This window comes from Oncorhynchus tshawytscha, linkage group LG30 (genome assembly GCF_018296145.1).
Source record: "Oncorhynchus tshawytscha isolate Ot180627B linkage group LG30, Otsh_v2.0, whole genome shotgun sequence".
Lineage (NCBI taxonomy): Eukaryota > Metazoa > Chordata > Actinopteri > Salmoniformes > Salmonidae > Oncorhynchus > Oncorhynchus tshawytscha.
Window position 1 is genome coordinate 52448820 of NC_056458.1, and position 24826 is coordinate 52473645.

A 24826-nucleotide genomic window follows, 5' to 3' on the forward strand; every position below is an offset into this window, starting at 1 on the left:
TCACTCATCACCTGTTTATTACCTCCCCTCTATGTGTCAGTTCCCTGCTCTGATCACCTGGACTCACTCATCACCTGTTTATTACCTCCCTATATGTGTCAGTTCCCTGCTCTGTTCACCTGGACTCACTCATCACCTGTTTATTACCTCCCCTATATGTGTCAGTTCCCTGCTCTGTTCACCTGGACTCACTCATCACCTGTTTATTACCTCCCCTATATGTGTCAGTTCCCTGCTCTGATCACCTGGACTCACTCATCACCTGTTTATTACCTCCCTATATGTGTCAGTTCCCTGCTCTGATCACCTGGACTCACTCATCACCTGTTTATTACCTCCCCTATATGTGTCAGTTCCCTGCTCTGTTCACCTGGACTCACTCATCACCTGTTTATTACCTCCCCTATATGTGTCAGTTCCCTGCTCTGATCACCTGGACTCACTCATCACCTGTTTATTACCTCCCCTCTATGTGTCAGTTCCCTGCTCTGATCACCTGGACTCACTCATCACCTGTTTATTACCTCCCCTCTATGTGTCAGTTCCCTGCTCTGATCACCTGGACTCACTCATCACCTGTTTATTACCTCCCCTCTATGTGTCAGTTCCCTGCTCTGATCACCTGGACTCACTCATCACCTGTTTATTACCTCCCCTATATGTGTCAGTTCCCTGCTCTGTTCACCTGGACTCACTCATCACCTGTTTATTACCTCCCCTCTATGTGTCAGTTCCCTGCTCTGTTCACCTGGACTCACTCATCACCTGTTTATTACACTCATCACCCCTCTATGTGTCAGTTCCCTGCTCTGTTCACCTGGACTCACTCATCACCTGTTTATTACCTCCCCTCTATGTGTCAGTTCCCTGCTCTGTTCACCTGGACTCACTCATCACCTGTTTATTACCTCCCCTCTATGTGTCAGTTCCCTGCTCTGATCAGTTCCCTGCTCTGATCACCTGGACTCACTCATCACCTGTTTATTACCTCCCCTATATGTGTCAGTTCCCTGCTCTGTTCACCTGGACTCACTCATCACCTGTTTATTACCTCCCCTATATGTGTCAGTTCCCTGCTCTGATCACCTGGACTCACTCATCACCTGTTTATTACCTCCCCTCTATGTGTCAGTTCCCTGCTCTGATCACCTGGACTCACTCATCACCTGTTTATTACCTCCCTCTATGTGTCAGTTCCCTGCTCTGATCACCTGGACTCACTCATCACCTGTTTATTACCTCACCCCTCTATGTGTCAGTTCCCTGCTCTGTTCACCTGGACTCAGTCATCACCTGTTTATTACCTCCCCTCTATGTGTCAGTTCCCTGCTCTGTTCACCTGGACTCAGTCATCACCTGTTTATTACCTCCCCTCTATGTGTCAGTTCCCTGCTCTGTTCACCTGGACTCAGTCATCACCTGTTTATTACCTCCCCTCTATGTGTCAGTTCCCTGCTCTGTTCACCTGGACTCAGTCATCACCTGTTTATTACCTCCCCTCTATGTGTCAGTTCCCCCTGCTCTGTTCACCTGGACTCACTCATCACCTGTTTATTACCTGTTTATTACCCCCTCTATGTGTCAGTTCCCTGCTCTGTTCACCTGGACTCACTCATCACCTGTTTATTACCTCCCCTATATGTGTCAGTTCCCTGCTCTGTTCACCTGGACTCACTCATCACCTGTTTATTACCTCCCCTCTATGTGTCAGGTCCCTGCTCTGTTCCCCACTGCTGCATTCATTGTCTGTGTTACCTGTTTGCTGACGCTGTTCCTGTCTCGTTCCATGTCCGTTCTATATTAAATGTTTGACTCCCCGTACCTGCTTCGTCTCTTCAGCATCAAGCCATGTGACACTTGGCATACGGACTACAGTAACATTATAGCAGTATAGTATTAATAGTAGTAGTAGCATTAGTAGTAGTGGTAGTGGTGGTAGTATTAGTATAGTATTAGTAGAAGTATAGTAGTATGGTAGCTGTATCTTTACTACTACTCACAAAATAGTTGTAATATAGTAACAGTATAGTGTTAGTGGTACTGTAGATTTAGTTTCGTAGCAGTAAAGTTTTAGTAGTACTGTAGTATAATAACAGTATAGTGTTAGTAGTACCGTAACTGTAGTATAGTAACAGTATAGTTTTAGTAGTACTGTAGATGTAGTATGTTAACAATATAGTGTTAGTAGTACCTTAGGTGTAGTATAGTAACAGTATAGTTTTAATATTGATGTATATTTAGTATAGTAACAGTATAGTTTTCGTAGTACTGTAGTATAGTAACAGTATAGTTTTAGTAGTGATGTAGATGTAGTATAGTAACAGTATAGTGTAGTAATTCCTTAGCTGTAGTATAGTAACAGCATACTTTTAGGAGTATTGTAGTACCGTAACAGTATAGTTTTAGTAGTACTGTAGTATAGTAACAGTATAGTTTTAGTAGTACTGTAGTATAGTAACAGTATAGTTTTAGTAGTAACAGTATAGTTTTAGTAGTACTGTAGTATAGTAACAGTATAGTTTTAGTAGTACTGTAGTATAGTAACAGTATAGTTGTAGTAGTACTGTAGATGTAGTATAGTAACAGTATAGTTTTAGTCGTACTGTAGTATAGTAACAGTATAGTTTTAGTAGTGCTGTAGTATAGTAACAGTATATTTTTAGTAGTACTGTAGTATAGTAACAGTATAGTTTGGTAGTACTGTAGTATAGTAACAGTGTAGTTTTAGTAGTACTGTAGATGTAGTATAGTAACAGTATAGTTTTAGTACTACTGTAGTTTCGTAACAGTATAGTTTTAGTAGTGCTGTAGATGTAGTATAGTAACAGTATATTTTTAGTAGTACTGTAGTATAGTAACAGTATAGTTTAGTAGTACTGTAGTATAGTAACAGTATAGCTTTAGTAGTGCTGTAGTATAGTAACAGTATAGTGTTAGTAGTACTGTAGTATAGTAACAGTATAGTTTTAGTAGTACTGTAGTATAGTAACAGTATAGTTTTAGTAGTACTGTAGTATAGTAACAGTATAGTTTAGTAGTACTGCAGTATAGTAACAGTATATTTTTAGTAGTACTGTAGTATAGTAACAGTATAGTTTGGTAGTACTGTAGTATAGTAACAGTGTAGTTTTAGTAGTACTGTAGATGTAGTATAGTAACAGTATAGTTTTAGTAATACTGTAGTTTCGTAACAGTATAGTTTTAGTAGTGCTGTAGATGTAGTATAGTAACAGTATATTTTTAGTAGTACTGTAGTATAGTAACAGTATAGTTTAGTAGTACTGTAGTATAGTAACAGTATAGTTTTAGTAGTGCTGTAGTATAGTAACAGTATAGTGTTAGTAGTACTGTAGTATAGTAACAGTATAGTTTTAGTAGTACTGTAGTATAGTAACAGTATAGTTTTAGTAGTACTGTAGTATAGTAACAGTATAGTTTAGTAGTACTGCAGTATAGTAACAGTATAGTTTTAGTAGTACTGTAGTATAGTAACAGTATAGTTTTAGTAGTACTGTAGTATAGCAACAGTATAGTTTAGTAGTACTGTAGTATAGTAGCAGTATAGTTTTAGTAGTACTGTAGCTGTATTTATATCTGTACTCACGGCTACACTCAGCGTCGGCACACAGTTTCTTGTTGGAGAGTTTGGGCATCTGTCTTCCGGCCTGACAGACAGACACAACACACAAAAACACAACACCCCACACACACACTCCTCGAGCGGACATCTTTCTCTCCTTTACTCTGCTTCTCTCTCTCTGCTGCTCTGCTGTCTGAATAGAGGCTAAGAAGGAGAGGAAAACACACACAGCTCTGTTCAGGCCCAAAGAACCCCCCCTCCAGTCCCAGAGTAGCACACTCCGCCCACTGTCTAGAAAGAGGACAAGATATCTCTGTTCAGGCCCACAGAAGCCCCCCTCTCCAGTCCCACAGTAGCACACTCCGCCCACTGTCTAGAAAGAGGACAGGACACACACACAGAGACCCACACAGAGACAGACACAGAGACACACACAGAGACACATATAGAGAGACACACAGAGACACACACAGAAACACACAGAGACCCACACAGAGACCCACACAGAGACACACATAGAGAGACACACACATGCACACATTCTTCAATACAGTGCGAGTGAGTGTGTTACAGAGAGAAAGCAGCCCTGTCTGGAGGTCTGTGGTCAGACTGTGTTGATGACTGTAGGGTGTCCCATGACCTCTAAGAGAAAACAAAACTTTGCTTGTGAACAGTCTGAGCCCTACATCACGACACCACATTGTTGACATACATCACTTTGTTTTCAGCTGACTTCACCATGGGCTTTGAATCCCCTCATTGTAATATGGCTGCAGCCCTCAGGAATCCCCTCATTGTTATATGGCTGCAGCCTCAGGAATCCCCTCATTGTTGTATGGCTGCAGCCTCAGGAATCCCCTCATTGTAATATGGCTGCAGCCCTCAGCGATAGGAATATATTTTTCCTAACTCCTCATCACGGAAGTATGCAAGCACACACTTTGGGATAAGAGAGGAGAATAGGGACACAACTCTGCGACATGACAGTAACTCTGTAACAAGTCCATCTCAGCAACATGACAGTAACTCTGCATCGTGACAGTAACTCTGCATCGTGACAGTAACTCTGCATCGTGACAGTAACTCTGCATCGTGACAACAGGTCCAACTCAGCAACAAGACAGTAACTCTGCAACAGGTCCAACTCAGCAACAAGACAGTAACTCTGCAACAGGTCCAACTCAGCAAGACAAGACAGTAACTCTGCAACAGGTCCAACTCAGCAACAAGACAGTAACTCTGCAACAGGTCCAACTCAGCAACAAGACAGTAACTCTGCAACAGGTCCAACTCAGCAACAAGACAGTAACTCTGCAACAGGTCCAACTCAGCAACAAGACAGTAACTCTGCAACAGGTCCAACTCAGCAACAAGACAGTAACTCTGCAACAGGTCCAACTCAGCAACAAGACAGTAACCCTGCAACAGGTCCAACTCAGCAACAAGACAGTAACTCTGCAACAGGTCCAACTCAGCAACAAGACAGTAACTCTGCAACAGGCCCAACTCAGCAACAAGACAGTAACTCTGCAACAGGTCCAACTCAGCAACAAGACAGTAACTCTGCAACAGGTCCAACTCAGCAACAAGACAGTAACTCTGCAACAGGTCCAACTCAGCAACATGACAGTAACTCTGCAACAGGTCCAACTCAGCAACAAGACAGTAACTCTGCAACAGGTCCAACTCAGCAACAAGACAGTAAACAGGTCCAACTCAGCAACAAGACAGTAACTCTAACTCCAACTCAGCAACAAGACAGCAACAGGTCCAACCAACTCAGCAACAAGACAGTAACTCTGCAACAGGTCCAACTCAGCAACAAGACAGTAACTCTGCAACAGGTCCAACTCAGCAACAAGACAGTAACTCTGCAACAGGTCCAACTCAGCAACAAGACAGTAACTCTGCAACAGGTCCAACTCAGGAACATGACAATAACTCTGCAACAAGTCCAACTCAGCAACATGACAGTAACTCAGTAACATGACAGTAACTATGCAACATGACTAGAGGTCGACCGATTAATCGGAATGGCCAATTAATTAGGGCCGATTTCACGTTTCCATAACAATTGGAAATCGGTATTTTTGGGTGCCAATTTCCGATTATTATTATTTTTTTAATACCTTTTATTTAACTAGGTAAGTCAGTTAAGAACACATTCTTATTTTCAATGACTGCCGAGGAACTGTGGGTTAAGTGCCTTGTCCAGGGGCAGAACGACAGATTTTCACCTTGTCAGCTCAGGGGTTCCAATCTTGACACCGCACAGTTAACTAGTCCAACGGTCTAACCATTGCACTCCACAAGTAGCCTGCCTGTTACGCAAATGCAGTAGAAGCCAAGGTAAATTGCTAGCTAGCATTAAACTTATCTTACAAAAACAATCAATCATAATCACTAGTTATAACTACTAATCCAGTTTAGCAGGCAATATTAACCAGGTGAAATTGTGTCATTTCTCTTGCGTTCATTGCACGCAGAGTCAGGGTATATGCAACAGTTTGGGCTGCCTGGCTCATTGCGAACTAATTTGCCAGAGTTTTACGTAAATATGACATACATTGAAGGTTGTGTAATGTAACAAGAATATTTAGATTTAGGGATGCCACCCGTTAGATGAAATACCGAACGGTTCCGTATTTCACTGAAATAATAAACGTTTTGTTTTCAAAATGATAGTTTCCGCATTCGATCATATTAATGACCAAAGGCTCGTATTTCTGTGTGTTATGTTATAATTAAGTCTGATTTGATAGAGCAGTCTGACTGAGCAGCAGCAGGTCCGTAATCATTCATTCAAACAGCACTTTAGTGCGTTTTGCCAGCAGCTCTTCCCAAGCACAGCGCTGTTTATGACTTCAAGCCTATCAGCCTAATGGCTGGTGTAACCAATGTGAAATGGCTGGCTAGTTAGCTGGGTGTGCGCTAATACTGGTTCATACGTCACTCGCTTTGAGATTTGGAGTAGTTATTCCCCTTGCGCTGCAAGGGCCGCGGCTTTTGTGGAGCGATGGGTAACGATGCTTCGAGTGTGGCTGTTGTCTATGTGTTCCTGGTTCGAGCCCAGGTAGGGGCGAGGAGGGGAACGGAAGCTATACTGTTACACTGGCAATACTATAGTGCCTATAAGAATATCCAATAGTCAAAGTTATATGAAATACAAATGGTATAGAGAGAAATAGTCCTATAAATACTATATTAACAACAACCTAAAACTTCTTACCTTGGAATATTGAAGTCTCATGTTAAAAGGAACCACCAGCTTTCATATTTTCTCATGTTCTGAGCAAGGAACTTCAACGTTAGATTTTTTTACATGGCACACATTACTTTCTTCTCCAACACTTTGTTTTTGCATTATTTAAACCAAATTGAACATGTTTCATTATTTATTTGAGGCTAAATTGATTTTATTGATGTTTTATATTAAGTTAAAATAAGTGTTAATTCAGTATTGTTGTAATTGTCATTATTACGAATAAAAAATGTTTTAAAAAATCAGCCGGTTAATCGGTATCGGATTTTTTGGTCCTCCAATAATCGGTATCAGTGCAGTCGACCCCTAAACATGACAGTAACTCTGCAACAAGTCCAACTCAGTAACATGACAGTAACTCTGCAACATTTTTGTCCAAACTTTTGACGAGTACTGTAAATAAATTATTTGATAAAAAGTATAAAGTATTTCCAAATCAAATCAAATGTGTTTGGTCACATACACATGGTTAGCAGATGTTATTGCGAGTGTAGCGAAATGCTTCTGCTTCTAGTTTCGACCATGCAGTAATATCTAACAAGTAATCTAACAATTTCACAACAACTACCTTATACACACAAGTGTAAAGGAATGAATAAGAATATGTCATCAATTGTCTCTCAGCTCCTCAACATGATAATCTGCTTCCTGGCCATGTTTTATGACTTATCAACTCTCTCCACGTTCGCTCAATATTCCTCCCTACTTTTTGTTGAAATATGAGACGGAAAGGACACCATAATATACACACCTCCTCGTGGCTTCTTGCTTAATTGTAGCTTTCTGGGATGTCTAGAACAGCACGCAGTCTACACTAGTTAACTTGCCATCACTAAACATGGCGGTGCCTTTTGCCACAAAACACCATATTGAGGACAAGACGAGGCACGGGAGCGCCAGTAGTAGACATGGCGGCTAAGGGGGGTAAGCAGAAAACGCGACGAGTCAGTAGACAAGATGCTAATAACAGCGGGAATCTACTGAGCGAAACCCGGGTGCAGAGAGAGGAGAAGGCCGGAGAGGAGACCAAAACCCCCGACACACGGACTGAGTGAGTACAGTACATTTTGCCGGTAGTGATAGCTAGCTACAGTTCCAGGGGATGCTATTGGGTCAATGCTAAGTTAGCTAGCTAATGTTGGCTCACTGCACTGTCAGTGACAACCAACCCATATGTTGCTAAACGTGAGTATTGCTTGTGAAACACTGCGTTACAGGACGTGTTTAAGTTAGTTGTATCAGCCAGTCTCGAAGCTAATTAGCCACAGTCAGTAGTTAGCTATCTTCATCTCTGTCACTCTTCTTCAGTTTATTTATTCCTTCTGCCGCTGCTTCCATCTACACTGAATTTAGCTGCAGCCAGCCGACCCTTCTGACAAATACACTTTTTTCTTCTTCTCTGACAGACACAGCTTCTACAGTTGGTCTTGTAACTCAGAGGTCAGTGTGTATTTATTTGTACCTGGAGTTTTTCAGCTAGTCCAGTCTGAGACTCGTAGAGCGCATTAAGGATGACGTTTTCCAAGTGATGCTCTACACTGCGCATGCTCCGTGTTATGTGCCCCTCCATATTAGCTGGAGCCCACAGAGATGATCTTCAAATGAAATGAAATCGTATTAGTCACATGTGCCGAGTACAACATACGAGCCCCTAACCAACAATGCAGTTTAAAATAAAAAATATATGGTTAAGAATAAGAGAGAAAAGTAACAAGTAATTAAAGAGCAGCAGTAAAATGACAATAGCGTCAATGTGCGTGGGCACCGGTTAGTTGAGGTAGTATGTACATGTAGGTATAGTTATTACAGTGACTATGCATAGATAACAATAGAGCGCTGCAGTGGTGTAAAGAGGTTGAGGGAGGCAATGCAAATAGTCTGGGTAGCCATTTGACGAGATGTTCAGGAGTCTTATGGGTAGAAGCTGTTTAGAAGCCTCTGGGACCTAGAATTGGTGCTCCGTTTCAGCTTGCCGTGCGGTAGCAGAGAGAACAGTCTGACTAGGGTGGCTGGAGTATTTGACCATTTTTAGGGCCTTCCTCTGACACCTCCTGGATGGCAGGAAGCTTAGCTCCAGTGATGTACTGGGCCATTCGCACTTCCCTCTGTAGTGCCCTTGCGGTCAGAGGCCGAGCAGTTGCCATACTAGGCAGTGATGCAACCAGTCAGAATGCTTTCAATGGTGCAGCTGTAGAAACTGTTGAGGATCTGAGGACCCATGCCAAATCTTTTCAGTCTGCTGAGAGGGAATAGGTTTTGTCGTGCCCTCTTCACGACTGTCTTGGTGTGCTTGGACCATGTTAATTGTATTTTTTTAGGGGTGGATCATTGTAATTGTCTGCATCATTTCCAATCCCCCATATCTTTTTTTGGTAAATATATATATATTTTTTCACCTTTATTTAACCAGGTAAGCCAGTTGAGAACAAGTTCTCATTTACAACTGCGACCTGTCCAAGATAAAGCAAAGCAGTGTGGCACAAACAACAGCACAGAGTTACACATGGGACACACAAACGTGCAGTCAATAACACAATAGAAAAGTCTATATACAGTGTGTGCAAATGAAATAAGATTAGGGAGGTAAGGCAATAAATAGGCTGTAGTGGCTAAGTAATTACAATTTAGCATGTAAACACTGGAGTGATAGATGTGCAGAAGATGAATGTGCAAGTAGAGATACTGAGGTCCAAAGAAGCTAAAAAATGTAAATAAAATAAATAACAATATGGGCATGGGGTAGTTGGGTGGGCTATTTACAGATGATCTATGTACAGGTGCAGTAATCTATAAGCTGCTCATATAGCTGATGCTTAAAGTTAGTGAGGGAGATATGAGTCTCCAGCTTCAGTGATTTTTTTTGCAATTCGTTCCGGTCATTGGCAGCAGAGAACTGGAAGGAAAGGCGGCCAAAGGGGGAAATTGGCTTTGGCGGTGACCAGTGAAATATACCTGCTGGAGCGCGTGCTATGGGTGGGTGCTGCTATGGTGACCAGTGAGCTGAGATAAGGCGGGGCTTTACCAAGCATGAACTTATAGATGACCTGGAGCCAGTGGGTTTGGCGACGAGTATGAAGCGAGGGCCAGCCAACGAGAGCATTACAGGGCATACAGGTCGCAGTGGTGGGTAGTATATGGGGATTTGGTGACAAAACGGAAGGCACTGTGATAGACTGCATCCAATGTGCTGAGTAGAGTGTTGGAGGCTATTTTGTAAATGACATCGCCATAGTCAAGGATTGGTAGGATAGTTAGTTTTACGAGGGTATGTTTGGCAGCATGAGTGAAGGATGCTTTGTTGCAAAATAGGAAGCCGATTCTAGATTTCATTTTGGATTGCAGATGTTTAATGTGAGTCTGGAAGGAGAGTTTACAGTCTAAACAGACACCTAGGTATTTGTAGTTGTCCACATATTCTAATCAGAACCATCCAGAGTAGTGATATACACAGCTCAAAAAAATAAAAGGAAAACTTAAACAACACAATGTAACTTCAATCACACTTCTGTGAAATCAAACTGTCCACTTAGGAAGCAACACTGATTGGCAATACATTTCACAAGCCAATCTTGGTGTTCTCTGGCAAATGCCAAACGTCCCTGCACGGTGTTGGGCTGTGAGCACAACCCCCAGCTGTGGACGTCGGGCCCTCATACCACCCTCATGGAGTCTGTTTCTGACCTTTTTGAGCAGACACATGCACATTTGTGGCCTGCTGGAGGTCATTTTGCAGGGGTCTGGCAGTGCTCCTCCTGCTCCTCCTTGCACAGGCGGAAGTAGCGGTCCTGCTGCTGGATTGTTGCCCTCCTACGGTCTCCTCCACGTCTCCTGATGTACTGGCCTGTCTCCTGGTAGCGCCTCCATGCTCCATGCAAGTTTCAACTGTTCTGCCTTCTTATTATTCGAACATGCTGATCATTTATGAACATTTGAACATCTTGGCCATGTTCTGTTATAATCTCCACCCGGCACAGCCAGAAGAGGACTGGCCACCCCACATAGCCTGGTTCCTCTCTGAGGTTTCTTCCTAGGTTTTGGCCTTTCTAGGGAGTTCTAGACCTGCATTGCTTGCTGTTTGGGGTTTTAGGCTGGGTTTCTGTACAGCACTTTGAGATATCAGCTGATGTACGAAGGGCTATATAAATAAATTTGATTTGATGCTCTGGACACTACGCTGACAGACACAGCAAACCTTCTTGCCACAGCTCGCATTGATGTGCCATCCTGGATGAGCTGCACTACCTGAGCCACTTGTGTGGGTTGTAGACTCCGTCTCATGCTACCACTAGAGTGAAAGCACCACCAACATTCAAAAGTGACCAAAACATCAGCCAGGAAGCATAGGAACTGAGAAGTGGTCTGTGGTCACCACCTGTAGAACCACTCCTTTATTGGGGGTGTCTTGCTAATTGCCTATAATTTCCACCTGTTGTCTATTCCATTTGCACAGCAGCACGTGACATTTATTGTCAATCAGTCACAGTTTGATTTCACAGAAGTGTGATTGACTTGGAGTTACATTGTTGTTTGTGTTTCCTTAATTATTTTGAGCAGTGTATTTCGGCCCCCTCGTCCTTTTTCCACAAAACATCAGCAAAAATTGTGGAATGAGTTTCCTCCAGACCCATTATTTCACTTACAATTCACTGTATCACAATCCCAGTGTGTCAGAAGTTTACATACACTAAGTTGACTGTGCCTTTAAACAGTTTGGAAAATTCCAGAAAATGGTGTCATGGCTTTGGAAGCTTCTGATAGGCTAATTGACATCATTTGAGTCAATTGGAGGTGTACCTGTGGATGTATTTCAAGGCCTACCTTCAAACTCAGTGCCTCTTTGCTTGACATCACTGGAATATCAAAAGAAATCAGCCAAGACCTCAGAAAATAAATTGTAGACCTCCAGAAGTCTGGTTCATCCTTGGGAGCAATTTCCAAACGCCTGAAGGTACCACGTTCATCTGTACAAACAATAGAACACCATGGGACCATGCAGCTGTCATACCGCTCAGGAAGGAGACGCGGTCTGTCTCCTAGAGATAAACATACTTTGGTGCGAAAAGTGCAAATCAATCCCAGAAAAAAACGCAAAGGACCTTGTGAAGATGCTGGAGGAAACAGGGAAACTGGGAATGTGCAGTCATAAGTGAACAGGGAGTACAGGAGGGGACTGAGCACATACCCCTGAAGGGCCCCTGTGTTGAGGATCAGCATGCCGCACGTGTTGTTACCTACCTTTACCACCTGATGGCGGCCCATCAGGAAGTCCAGGATCCAGTTGCAGAGGGAGGTGTTTAGTCCCAGGGTCCTTAGATTATTATTATTATTATTGATGATGAGCTTTGAGGGCACTATGGTGTTGGATGCTGAGCTGTAGTCAATTAATAACATTCTCACATAGGTGTTTCTTTTGTCTAGGTGGGAAAGGGCAGTGTGGAGTGCAATAGAGATTGCGTCATCTGTGGATCTGTTGGGGCGGTATGGAAATTAGAGTGGGTCTAGGGTTTCTGCGATAATAGTGTTGATGTGAGCCATGACCAGACTTTCAAAGCACTTCATAGTTACAGATGTGAGTGCTACTGGTCGGTAGTCTTTTAGGCAGGTTACCTTAGTGTTCTTGGGCACAGGCACTATGGTGGTCTGCTTAAAAAAAAAAGTTGGTATTGCGGACTTGGACAGGGAGAAGTTGAAAATGTCAGCCAAGACACTTGCCAGTTGGTCAGCGCATGCTCGCTGTACACGTCCTGGTAATCTGTTTGGCCCTGCAGCCTTGTGAATGTTGACCTGTTTAAAGGTGTTCCTCACATCGGCTGGGGAGAGCGTGATCACACAGTCTTCCAGAACAGCTGGTAACTCTCATGCATGTTTTAGTGTTATTTGCCTCAAAGCGAGCATAGAAGTGGTTTAGCTCATCTGGTAGGCTTGTGTCACTGGGTGGCTCATGGCTGTGCTTCCCTTTGTAGTCTGTAATGGTTTGCAAGCCCTGCCACATCCAAGGAGCGTCAGAGCCAGTGTAGTAGGATTTGATCTTAGTCCTGTATTGACGCTTTGCCTGTTTGATGGTTCGTCGGAGGGCATAGTGGGAGTTCTTCTAAGCTTCCGGTTTAGATTCCCGCTCTTTGAAAGCGGCAGCTCTAGCCGTTAGCTCAGTGCGGATGCTTCCTGTAATTCATGGCTTCTGGTTGTGGTATGTACTAGAGGTCGACCGATTATGATTTTTCAATGCCAATACCGATACCGATTTGTTGGAGGACCACCTGGGCTCGAACCAGGAACACATTGACAACAGCCATCCTCGAAGCATCGTTACCCATCACTCCACAAAAGCTTCGGCCCTTGCAGAGCAAGGGGAACAACTACTTCAAGGTCTCAGAGCGAGTGACGTAACCGATTGAAATGCTATTAGCGCGCACCCCGCTAACTAGCTAGCCATTTCACATCGGTTACACCAGCCTAATCTCAGGAGTTGATAGGCTTGACGTCATAAACAGCTCAATGCTTGAAGCACAGCTAAGTGCTGCTGGCAAACACACGAAGAAAGGCATTGATGTGTATGGTTAGGTACATTCGTGCAACGATTGTGCTTTTTTCGCAAATGTGAAAATCATCCCCCGTTTTGGCGACGTTGGCTGTCTTTGTTAGGAAGAAATTGTCTTCCCATAGTTCGCAATGAGCCAGGTGGCCCAAACTCCTGCATATACCCTGACTCTGTTGCACAGAACGCAAGAGAAGTGACACAATTTCCATAGTTAAAATAAATTCATGTTAGCAGGCAATATTAACTAAATATGCAGGTTTAAAAAATATATACTTGTGTATTGATTTTAAGAAAGGCATTGATGTTTATGGTTAGGTACACTGGTGCAATGACAGTGATTTTTTTCGCGAATGCGCTTGTTAAATCACCCGTTTGGCGAAGTAGGCTATGATTCAATGATAAATTAACAGGCACCACATCGATTATATGCAACGCAGGATAAGCTAGATAAACTAGTAATATCATCAACCATGTGTAGTTAACTAGTGATTGTTAAGATGGATAGTCTTTTATAAGATACGTTTAACGCTAGCTAGCACCTTACCTTGGCCCCTTGCTGCACTCGCATAACAGGTAGTCAGCCTGCCACGCAGTCTCCTCGTGGAGTGCAATGTAATCGGCCATGATCGGTGTCCAAAAATGGCGATTACCGATTGTTATGAAAACTTTAAATCGGCCCCAATTAATCGGTCATTCCGATTAATCGGTCGACCTCTAGTATGTACGCACAGTCACTGTGGGGACAACGTCATCGATGCACTTATTTATGAAGCCAATGACTGATGTGGTGGACTCCTCAATGCCATCGGAGGAATCCCGGAACATGTTGCAGTCTGTGCTAGCAAAACAGTCCTGTAGCTTAGCATCTGCTTTTAGTCACCGGTGCTTTAATTTTTGCTTGTAAGCCGGAATCAGGAAGATAGAATAATGGTAAGATTTGCCAAATTTAGGGCAAGGGAGAGCTTTGTATGCGTCTCTGTGTGTGGAGTAAAGGTGGTCAAGAGTTATTTTCCCTCTGGTTGCACATTCCCCTGCATTGAAGTCCCTGGCTACTAGGAGTGCCACCTCTGGGTGAGGGTTTTCTTGTTTGCTTATGGCAGAATACAACTCATTCAATGCTGTCTTAGTGCCAGCCTCTTACTGTGGTGGTATATAAACAGCTACGGGGAATACAGATGAAAACTCTCTCGGTCAGTAGTGTGGTCTACAGCTTATCATGAGACACTCTACCTCTGGCGAGCAATAGCTTGAGACTTCCTTAGATATTGTGCACCAGTTGTTATTTACAAAAATACATAGACCGCCGCCTCTTATCTTACCAGACGCCGCTGTTCTATCCTGCCGGTACATCGTATGTTGATATTGTCGTCGTTCAGCCACGACTCCGTGAAGCATAAGATATTAGTTTTTTTAATGCCCCATTGGTAGTTTAATCTTCTGCTTAACGCGTCAATTTTATTTTCCAAAGATTGTACGTTTGCTAGCAGAATGGAGGGAACTGGGGGTTTATTTGATCGTCTACGAATTCTCAGAAGGCAGCCCCTCCCTTCGGCACCTCTTTCTCCGCCTCCTCTTCACGCAGACTTCACGCAGATAACAGGGATCGGGCCCTGTTCCCGAGGAAGCAGGATATCCTTCGCGTCGGGCTCGTCAGAGTCGTGAAAGGAAAAAAGGATTCTGCTAGTCCGTGGTGAGTAATCGCAGTCTTGATGTCTGGAAGTTTGTTTCGGTCATAGGAGACGGTAGCGGCAACATTACATACAGAAATAAGTTACAAACAACGCAAACAAAAAGACACATTTGGCCGTGGGCACCTAAAACGTCTGCCATCTTCTCCGGCTCCATCTTCTCCCGGTACGGCACATCTGTCTGTGTGTCTGTCTGTCTGTGTGTCAATACCTTTGCTAAGTCGCTGCTCTTTGGGTCTGGTGGAGGGTAGCTGTAGTAGGACTCACACTCTCTCTTTCTCTCCCTCTCTCTCTGTCTGTGTAGGTGTGTCAGTAGAGGAGGCCAGGTGTGGGCTCCTGAAGGTTCCACGGCATTTAAATGTCTCCTGTCAGCCCGGTTCTGTGCAGCATTGCTTAGCAACATCTCCGACTGTGACGAGACCTACAACTACTGGGAGCCGGTGAGTAATAATAATAATTTTTTGGGTGGTGTTTATTTGTCCTGTTACTCACACATGTCTAATGGTCTATCAGTCTAATACTTTATCCGTGGAGCTAAATTACTCTGGTGGCAGAAACGCTGCCAAGGGGTAACATACGCTGTATTTAGCCCCTTTAGTTGTGATATAAACCTTATCAAAACAGTTAGGCCGGTGGGCTAGGCCACGTGTGTGTGATTTATGATTTTAAAAGTTTGCAACAAAAAAAGGCGTGCTGTTTCTTGCCTGAGACTGGGTATCATTCACAAGTGATAATACATCATTCACAGGTCATAATGTTGTCACCCATCAGACTATTCTCAATTTAATCTTGTCTGTACATATACCAAAATAATAAACTAGTTCTGATTTAGAATGGGCCATTATAATTCACCTGTTGGAACAGGGGCAAGGGAAAGAAATGCATGTCATCTGTATGCACTTGAATAGCGAATGGAGGACACTTCCTGCGGTTCATTTTCATGTCAGCCAGGTAGGCTATACAGTAAGTTTGGACACACCTACTCATTCCAGGGTTTTTCTATATTTTTACTAGTTTTTACATTGTAGAATAATAGCGAAAACATCAAAAACTATGATATAACACATATGGAATCATGTAGTAATATAGATTTTATATTCTTCAAATTAGCCACCATTTGCCTTAGGTTGGCACTCTCTCTACTAGCTTCACCTGTAATTAATTTCAATTAACAGTTGAACCTTGTTAAGTGAATTTGTGGAATTTCTTTCCTTAATGCGTTTGAGCCAATCAGTTGTGCTGTGACAAGGTTGGTAAACAGAAGATAGCCTTATTTGGTAAAAGACCAAGTCCATTTTATGGCAAGCTGAAACAACAGCTGAAATAAGCAAAGAGAAATGACAGTCCATCATTACTTTAAGACATGAAGGTCAGTCAATACGGAAAAGTTCTTGAAATGTTATAGTTTCTTCCAAAAACCATCAAGCGCTAACTGGCTCTCATGAGGACCTCCACAGGAAAGGAAGATCCAGAGTTACCTCTGCTGCATAGGATAAGTTCAATAGAGTTACCAGCCTCAGAAATTGCAGCCCAAATAAATGCTTCACACAGTTCAAGTAACAGACACATCAACTGTTCAGAGGAGACTGTGTGAATCAGGCCAAGAAACACAAGAAATGGACATTAGACCGGTGGAAATCTGTCATTTTGGTCTGATGAGTCCAAATTTGAGATTTTTGGTTCGAACTGCCTTTGTGAGATGCAGAGTAGGTGAACAGATGATCTAGTAAAAATTCCCTGTCGTATTTCAGTTAGGATCACCACTTTATTTTAAGAACATGAAATGTCAGAATAATAATAGTAGAGAATAATTTATTTCAGCTTTTATTTCTTTCATCACATTCCCAGTGGGTCAGAAGTTTACATACACTCAATTAGTATTTGGAAGCATTGCCTTTAAATTGTTTAACTTGGGTCAAACATTTTGGGTAGCCTTCCACAAGCTTCCCAGAAAAAGTTGGGTGAATTTTGGACCATTCCTCCTGACAGAGCTGGTCTAACTGAGTCAGGATTGTAGGCCTCCTTGCTCGCACACACTTTTTCAGTTCTACCCACACATTTTCTACAGGATTGAGGTCAGGGCTTTGTGATGGACCCTCCAATACCTTGACTTTGTTGTCCTTAAGCCATTTTGCCACAAATTTGGGGTCATTGTCCATTTGGAAGACCCATTTGCGACCAAGCTTTAACTTCCTGACTGATGTCGTGAGTTGATTTCCCTCCTGCAGCAAAGCACCCCCACAACATGATGCTGCCACCCCCGTGCTTCATGGTTGGGATGGTGTTCTTCGGCTTGCAAACCTCCCCTTTGTTCCTCCAAACATAACGATGGTCAATATGGCCAAACAGTTCTAGTTTCGTTTCATCAGACCAGAGGACATTTTTGCACATGAGGACAAAAGTACGATCTTTAGTCCCATGTGCAGTTGCAAACCGTAGTCTGGCTTTTCTATGGCGGTTATGGAGCAGTGGCTTCTTCCTTGCTGAGCGGACTTTCAGGTAATGTCGATATAGGACTCGTTTTTACTGTGGATAGATACTTTTGTACCTGTTTCCTCCAGCATTTTCGCAAGGTCCTTTGCTGTTGTTCTGGGATTGATTTGCATTTTTCGCACCAAAGTACGTTTATCTCTAGGAGACAGAGCGGTATGACGGCTGCGTGGTCCCATGGTGTTTATACTTGCGTACTATTGTTTGTACAGATGAATGTGATACCTTCAGGCATTTGGAAATTGCTCCCAAGGATGAACCAGACTTGTGGAGGTCTACAATTTGTTTTCTGAGGTCTTGGCTGATTTCTTTTGATTTCCCCATGATGTCATGCAAAGAGGCACTGAGTTTGAAGGTAGGCCTTGAAATACATGCACAGTTACACCTCCAATTGACTCAAATGATGTCAATTAGACTATCAGAAGCTTCTAAATCCATTACATAATTTTCTGGAGATTTCCAAGCTGTTTAAAGGCACAGTCAACTTAGTGTATGTATGGCAATGGCTATTTGCATATTGACCTACTGCAGCTCTTATTTGTTATGGTGCACTGGTCTGTGTAGAGTATGGGTTTGTCTCGTGCTTTTCAATGCAATAGAATCCTTGAACAGTTTAGTTTTGCATACTAAATCTTGCCTAGTTCATTGTGTTTCGGTATATTACATTGAAAGTGGCTAATATGGCGTTGATTCGATCACAATTCCCACAATAGAGTGAAACGTTGATAGTGATAACTAAAGGGGAAAACTCTAGAAAGTTCAGTGTCACCGGCTCATGTTTCTTCCATGCAGGAGTCCAAGGGAGCTTAGAGGGAACATTGTCTATGAGCGTCTGGCACTGTTCATTCTACCAGTGAAGCTGACAGAGACCTATGTAGAGAGAAGCGCGGCCGGGATGAAGAAATCGTAGTGGCGGAAATGATTGACAGACCTGTAGCAGATTTCCAGCATTAATCAAATAAAATTGTATTTATCACATGCAGATGTTATTGCGGGAAAGGGGAAATGCTTGTGTTTCTAGCTCCAACAGTGCAGTAATATCTAACAATTCATGTAAGCAGGTGTTTCAGGTAGTTTTCATAACAATCGGAAATCTGTATTTTTTGGGCGCCGATTTCCGATTATTATTTTTTATTTAAAAAAACATTTTTATACCTTTTATTTAACTAGGCAAGTCAGTTAAGAACACATTGTTATTTTCAATGACTGCCGAGGAACTGTGGGTTAACTGCCTTGTTCAGGGGCAGAACGACAGATTTTCACCTTGTCAGCTCAGGGGATCCAATCTTGCAACCGCACAGTTAACTAGTCCAACGGTCTAACCATTGCACTCCACGGGTAGCCTGCCTGTTACGCGAATGCAGTAGAAGCCAAGGTAAATTGCTAGCTAGCATTAAACTTCTCTTATAAAAACAATCAATCATAATCACTAGTTATAACTACTAATCCAGTTTAGCATGCAATATTAACCAGGTGAAATTGTGTCATTTCTCTTGCGTTCATTGCACGCAGATTCAGGGTATATGCAACAGTTTGGGCTGCCTGGCTCATTGCGAACTAATTTGCCAGAGTTTTACGTAATTATGACATATATTGAAGGTTGTGCAATGGTTCGAGCCCAGGTAGAGGCGAGGAGGGGGACGGAAGCTATACTGTTACACTGGCAATACTATAGTGCCTATAAGAACATCCAATAGTCAAAGGTATATGAAATACAAATGGTATAGAGAGAAATAGTCCTATAAATACTATATTAACTACAACCTAAAACTTCTTACCTTGGAATATTGAAGTCTCATGTTAAAAGGAACCACCAACGTTCATATGTTCTCATGTTCTGAGCAAGGAACTTCAACGTTAGATTTTTTTACATGGCACATATTACTTTCTTCTCCAACACTTTGATTTTGCATTATTTAAATCAAATTGAACATGTTTCATTATTTATTTGAGGCTAAATTGATTTCATTGATGTTTTATATTAAGTTAAAATAAGTGTTAATTCAGTATTGTTGTAATTGTCATTATTACAAAGTGAAACAAATCGGCCGATTTAATCGGTATCGGCTTTTTTGGTCCTCCAATAATCAGTATCGGCATTGAAAAATCATAATCTGTCGACCTCTAGTATCAAGCCTGCAAGTTTCTGACCTATGAAGACAGCACAGCGACGCCACTTTTCCGATGCCAGTGAGGATGCTCCTGCACAGCTGACCAAAGAATAAGGCAAGAAACAGTTCCTTCCTGCTGGGGAAAATCCAGGGGCAACGCTGAAACAGATCACTTTCCCCAGGAAAGTTGGCAAGCACATCAAGTGGGTTGAAAATTCACTTGATTCCTTTTTGCATCATGGTATCTTTGTCTGGTTCAGATCTTCAAATCAAATAATCAAATAAAATGTATTTATAATACTGATATCAGCTGATCTCAAAGTGCTGTACAGAAACGCAGCCTAAAACCCCAAACAGCAAGCAATGCAGGTATAGAATCACGGTGGCTAGGAAAAACTCCCTAGAAAGGCCAGAACCTAGGAAGTAACCTAGAGAGGAACCAGGCTATGAGCTGTGGCCAGTCCTCTTCAATGGCCTCACGCAGCTATCTCTCTGCTCTGACAAAATTTGTCCTATTGTCAGATCGCATGATGGTCACCTAACCTCTTCTGCAGATGAAGCAACGCAGAGGATTGATACAAGAATCAGTGTCTAGAGAGTGAGCAACTTCATTGGGAACTGCTCTAATTGTCAGACATGTAAAGACCACACCGTATCTTTTCACCAGACTACGTTCTCTCTTGACCTCGAAGGGTCCGAAGTCATCCATTCCGACGTTCGCGAAGGATTGTCTGCTATTTTCTGCTCTGCAGCTTTAGCATAAAGTCTTCTGCATACAGTACATTCTGAGAGGATGTGTCTTACTGCAGTTAGCTTGTGGAATCCCAAACCTATGCAGTAGCTTCACAAGCATGTGGTTCCGTCACCAGGTTCCAACTTCTCTGTGGATGTGCTGAAGAATAAGACTGGCAACTCGAAGGTCCTTAGACATAGTAGCTCGGTGCTTAGCCTCCTCTGTCATAGCAGATTTATTCAGCCGTCCACCTACTCTCAGTATTCCATCTTGCAGAATTGGCCCCAACCTGTAGATGTGACTATTTCTCTTCACGTGTTTATTTTTTTGATAAACTGAGAAGCTTTTGAAATTTTTTTTTTTCAGTCTCTGCTTTTTACATAGACTACTGTGGTTGCATCTTTTTAGAAGACTGTACCACTACAGGTATTTCAGAGACTGTGATCTAACACAAGGAATCAAACATAGAGGGAACCACCTACATTTGTCCAGTAGAAAACCTTGTTCTCTCTCCCTCACTAATTTGATAATGTAATTTCCTGTCCTGTAGATGCACTTCTTGTTGTATGGCTATGGGATGCAGACGTGGGAGTATTCCCCGCTTAACGCCATCCGTTCCTACGGTTACCTGTGGCTGCACGCCCTCCCCGCCTCACTACACTCTCACATCCTACAGACCAACAAGGTAACGCAGACACACACACAGTATTGTATAACTAACCTTGTGTGGGGAACACAATTAATTTGCATTCCCTTAACCCTGACTGAAAACCTAACCCTAGCTCCTAACCCTATACCTACCCTAGCTTCTAAAACTAACCCTAGCTTCTAAAACTAACCCTAGCTTCTAAAACTAACCCTAGCTTCTAAAACTAACCCTAGCTTCTAAAACTAATCCTAGCCCCTAACCCTAACCCTAGCTCCTAAAGCTAACCCTATACCTAACCCTAGCTCCTAAAACTAACCCAATACCTAACCCTAGCTCCTAACCCTATACCTAACCCTAGCTCCTAAAACTAACCCTAGCTCCTAAAACTAATCCTAGCCCCTAACCCGAGCTCCTAAAGCTAACCCTATACCTAATCCTAGCCCCAAACCCTAGCTCCTAAAACTAATCTATACTTAATTCTGACCTTAACCCTAGCTCCTAAAACTAACCCTATACCTAACCCTAGCTCCTAAAGCTAACCCTATACCTAACCCTAGCTCCTAAAAGTAACCCTAGGCTCCTAGCTCCTAAAGCTAACCCTATACCTAACCCTAGCTCCTAAAAGTAACCCTAGCTCCTAACCCTAGGCTCCTAGCTCCTAAAACTAACCCTAGCTCCTAAACTTTAGTTCCTAAAACTAGCTCCTAACCCTGTACCTAATTCTAACCTTAACCCTAAACCCTCTACATATAGCATTTGATCTCGTAGGGACTAACAAAATGTCCCCAGTTAGACAAATGTTTATTTGTTTACTATTCTTGTGGGGACTTTTCAAGTATAGTTAAACACATCCACATACACACACACATCCTACAGACCAACAAGGTAGCAACACACACACTCACAGTTGTGGTTGTGTGATGTTTATGTGGTTGTGATGTTTATGTGGTTGTGAGGTTGTGATGTTTTGTTTTAGGTGCTGGTGTTCTACTTTGTGCGCTGTGTCCTGGCCTTCTCCTGCTGCATCTGTGAACTCTACTTCTACAAGTCAGTATCTGTCCCTTCTCGTGTGTGTGTGTGTGTGTGTGTGTGTGTGTGTGTGTGTGTGTGTGTGTGTGTGTGTGTGTGTGTGTCTCTTATTTTATCTCAAGTGTAAGGTAGGTGTGTGTCAGTCTCTTATTTTATCTTAAGTGTAAGGTAGGTGTGTGTGTGTGTGTGTGTGTGTGTGTCAGTCTCTTATTTTAAGGCAGGTGTGTGTGTGTTGCAGGGCGGTGTGTAAGAAGTTTGGGCTGCATGTGGGTCGTCTGATGCTGGCCTTCCTCCTCCTGAGCTCTGGAATGTTCTGCTCCTCAGCAGGTGGGTGCTACTCCTCCATCTCCCTCCCTCCCCTCCATCTCTCTTCCTCCCTCCTTCCCTCCATCTCTCTCCCTCTCCTCTGTCTCTCCCTCTCTGCCTGTATCTCTGTCTGTGACAAATACAATTTTATTTTATTTGATTGGCTTGGGCTAGTGTAAGAGTGGGGGTTGGGCCTGTTTGCCTGCTCACGGCCTGGGTGTATGTGTGACTTTCATGTTGAGGCCCTCTTTGTGAGAGTGGGGGGCAAGGGGTGGGCAGGAGGGGCATAGGTCTGATCTGAGGGGGCCTAAATGGGGTGTGGGCATGGTCGACTTGGGGGGATGTTGATTGGTGGGGATGTGGATGTGGCTGGTGCTGTGGTCGGAATGTAGTTCCTCTCGGCGTGGGTCCGGGGGGGTCCCGCAGGTGTGGGGGAGAGTGTCTCGCTGGTCTGGGCGGGTGTCTATTGATCTGTTGCTCCTGTGTGAGGTGACGGGGCTGCGGTTAAGGGCGATATCCTTCAGGGTCCGGGCGTTGGTGGGCACTGCTGCCTTGTATAGGTGGACCTGCTCGTCAAGTCCAGGGTGGATGGTGGGCCAGGTAGACATTTGGTTTTGAGGCACAGTCACAGGAAAATACTTGCATTTACCCGCTGTATGGTAGCAGGGTGGATATGAAGACAGCTTGTCTGTTGAAACGTTGGACATAAATATTTTTGTTCAAGTGTTCTACTCCACTAGCCAGCACCTCGTCTAAATAGGTGTGCGTTTCTTTTGCCTCTAGCAGGGTGGAGTGATCACCACTTGTGTGTTGGGGAAAATATAAGAAGCTTTTTCAATCACACCTCTTCAATCACTCCCTTGTGCCTATGTGTATTGTTATGTGGCTGGGTGACCCTAGTTCTAGGGCGATGGGTGTTTGGACACCAGAGTGTGTGTGGGGAAAAGTTTATTTTCTTGTATATATTTCCCGTTTGAGTCCATAAGGAGTACAATCTGTGGCTTGTGGGTGTGTGTGTGTGTGGGGGGGGGTTCTCAGAGGGGGTGGGATCCCCTGGGCCCCTGTGGTGTCAAGGCTATGGTCAGGATCTGGGGTGGACTGTTCTGCTGTGGTGTTGAGGATAGGGTCAGGGTCTGGGGTGGACTGTTCTGCTGTGGTGTCGAGGCTATGGTCAGGATCTGAGGTGGGCTGTTCTGCTGGCTTCTCTGCGGGGGTGGCCACCTCTCCAATGGGCTGTTCTGCTGGCTTCTCTGCGGGGGTGGCCACCTCTCCAATGGGTTGTTCTCTGTCACACATCATCATTTTCACCGCCTTCTCTAGTTGTCTGTTCTTCTCCTGCTCTTTTTTCTGTTGATGTTGTCTCACCACATTCCAGAGAGCAGATCTCTTCACCTGCAGCTCTCTGGGTCTGGTTGAGGGGGTGTTGTTGAGCTGGACTATTTTTTTGTGTTGACTGGAGTGTGTTCATCTGCTATTCCAGCTCCACCTGCCTTACCTCCAGCTGGGTGAATTTATCCTTCATGTCAATGAGAGAGTAGTACTCTGTGATGGGATCTTTGACACCTCTCACTTCACACGGTTTTTCTTCTTGCCTTTAAAAATAGCTTCATACTAAATATTACTCAGTTCCAGGTTGGATGCTATTCTCAGGTTTATTTTTTGCTTATTTTGCTGGCCATGGTTTGCCAGATTATTCACTATAGTCCTTGGAATGAAATCCTTCCATGTTATTTTGTCCAAAAACAGGTTGAAGGTTTGGAGTTTTGGTTTAGAGTGAAGGTTATATGTCCTTGTGAGAAAATCCAAGTTTATCTTATTCTAAATCTATCTTTTTGTAAAAACATTGTTGAAAAATGTAAGAGCTCATCTGCTCATGACCTCTCACACTTCTCTTGCTCTCTCTCCTCTCTGTTTCTCTCTGCGTCCCTCTCTTTCTGCGTCCCTCTCTCTCTGGGTCCCTCTCTCTCTCTCTCTCTCTCTGCGTCCCTCTCGGCGTCTCTCTCTCTCTCGGCGTCTCTCTCTCTCTCTGCGTACCTCTCTCTCTCTCTGCGTACCTCTCTCTCTCTGCGTCTCTCTCTCTCTCTCTCTCTCTCTGCGTCGCGCGCTCTCTCTCGTCCCTCGCGCGCTCTCTCGCGTCCCGCGCGCTCCTCTGCGTCCCTCGCGCTCTCTCTGCGTCCCTCGCGCTCTCTCTGCGTCCCTCGCGCGCTCTCTCTGCGTCCCGCGCGCTCTCTCGCGCTCTCTCTGCGTCCCTCGCGCGCGCTCTCTGCGTCCCTCGCGCTCTCTCTGCGTCCCTCGCGCGCTCTCTCTGCGTCCCTCGCGCGCTCTCTCTGCGTCCCTCGCGCGCTCTCTCTCGTCTCTCTCTCTCTCTGCGTCCTCGTCTCTCTGCGTCTCTCTCTCTGCGTCCCTCGCGCGCTCTCTCTGCGTCTCTCTGCGTCCCTCG

The 24826-nt window shown here is 43.8% G+C and overlaps 2 protein-coding genes across 5 annotated transcripts in view; one reads left to right on the forward strand and one right to left on the reverse strand.

Annotated features, from left to right (window-relative positions):
- The window catches only part of mia (MIA SH3 domain containing), a 31658-nt gene extending 27808 nt beyond the window's left edge, over nt 1–3850 (reverse strand). The window contains exon 1 of the mRNA XM_024393378.2: nt 3605–3850. Coding sequence (XP_024249146.2) covers nt 3605–3728 — 124 coding nt within the window. The 5' untranslated portion in view covers nt 3729–3850. The remainder of the gene's footprint in view (nt 1–3604) is intronic.
- Nucleotides 3851–7631: 3781 nt separating this feature from the next.
- alg9 (ALG9 alpha-1,2-mannosyltransferase) overlaps nt 7632–24826 on the forward strand; it is a 47499-nt gene continuing 30304 nt past the window's right edge. The window contains exons 1-5 of one of the 4 annotated variants that reach the window (XM_042309214.1): nt 7632–7893; nt 15373–15508; nt 20953–21087; nt 22028–22098; nt 22319–22407. In XM_042309214.1, coding sequence (XP_042165148.1) covers nt 7751–7893; nt 15373–15508; nt 20953–21087; nt 22028–22098; nt 22319–22407 — 574 coding nt within the window. In that variant the 5' untranslated portion in view covers nt 7632–7750. Of the gene's footprint in view, nt 7894–15372; nt 15509–19853; nt 19873–20952; nt 21088–21930; nt 21937–22027; nt 22099–22318; nt 22408–24826 lie in introns of those variants that run through there. The other 3 variants (XM_042309213.1, XM_042309215.1, XM_042309216.1) reach the window with 3 other exon arrangements.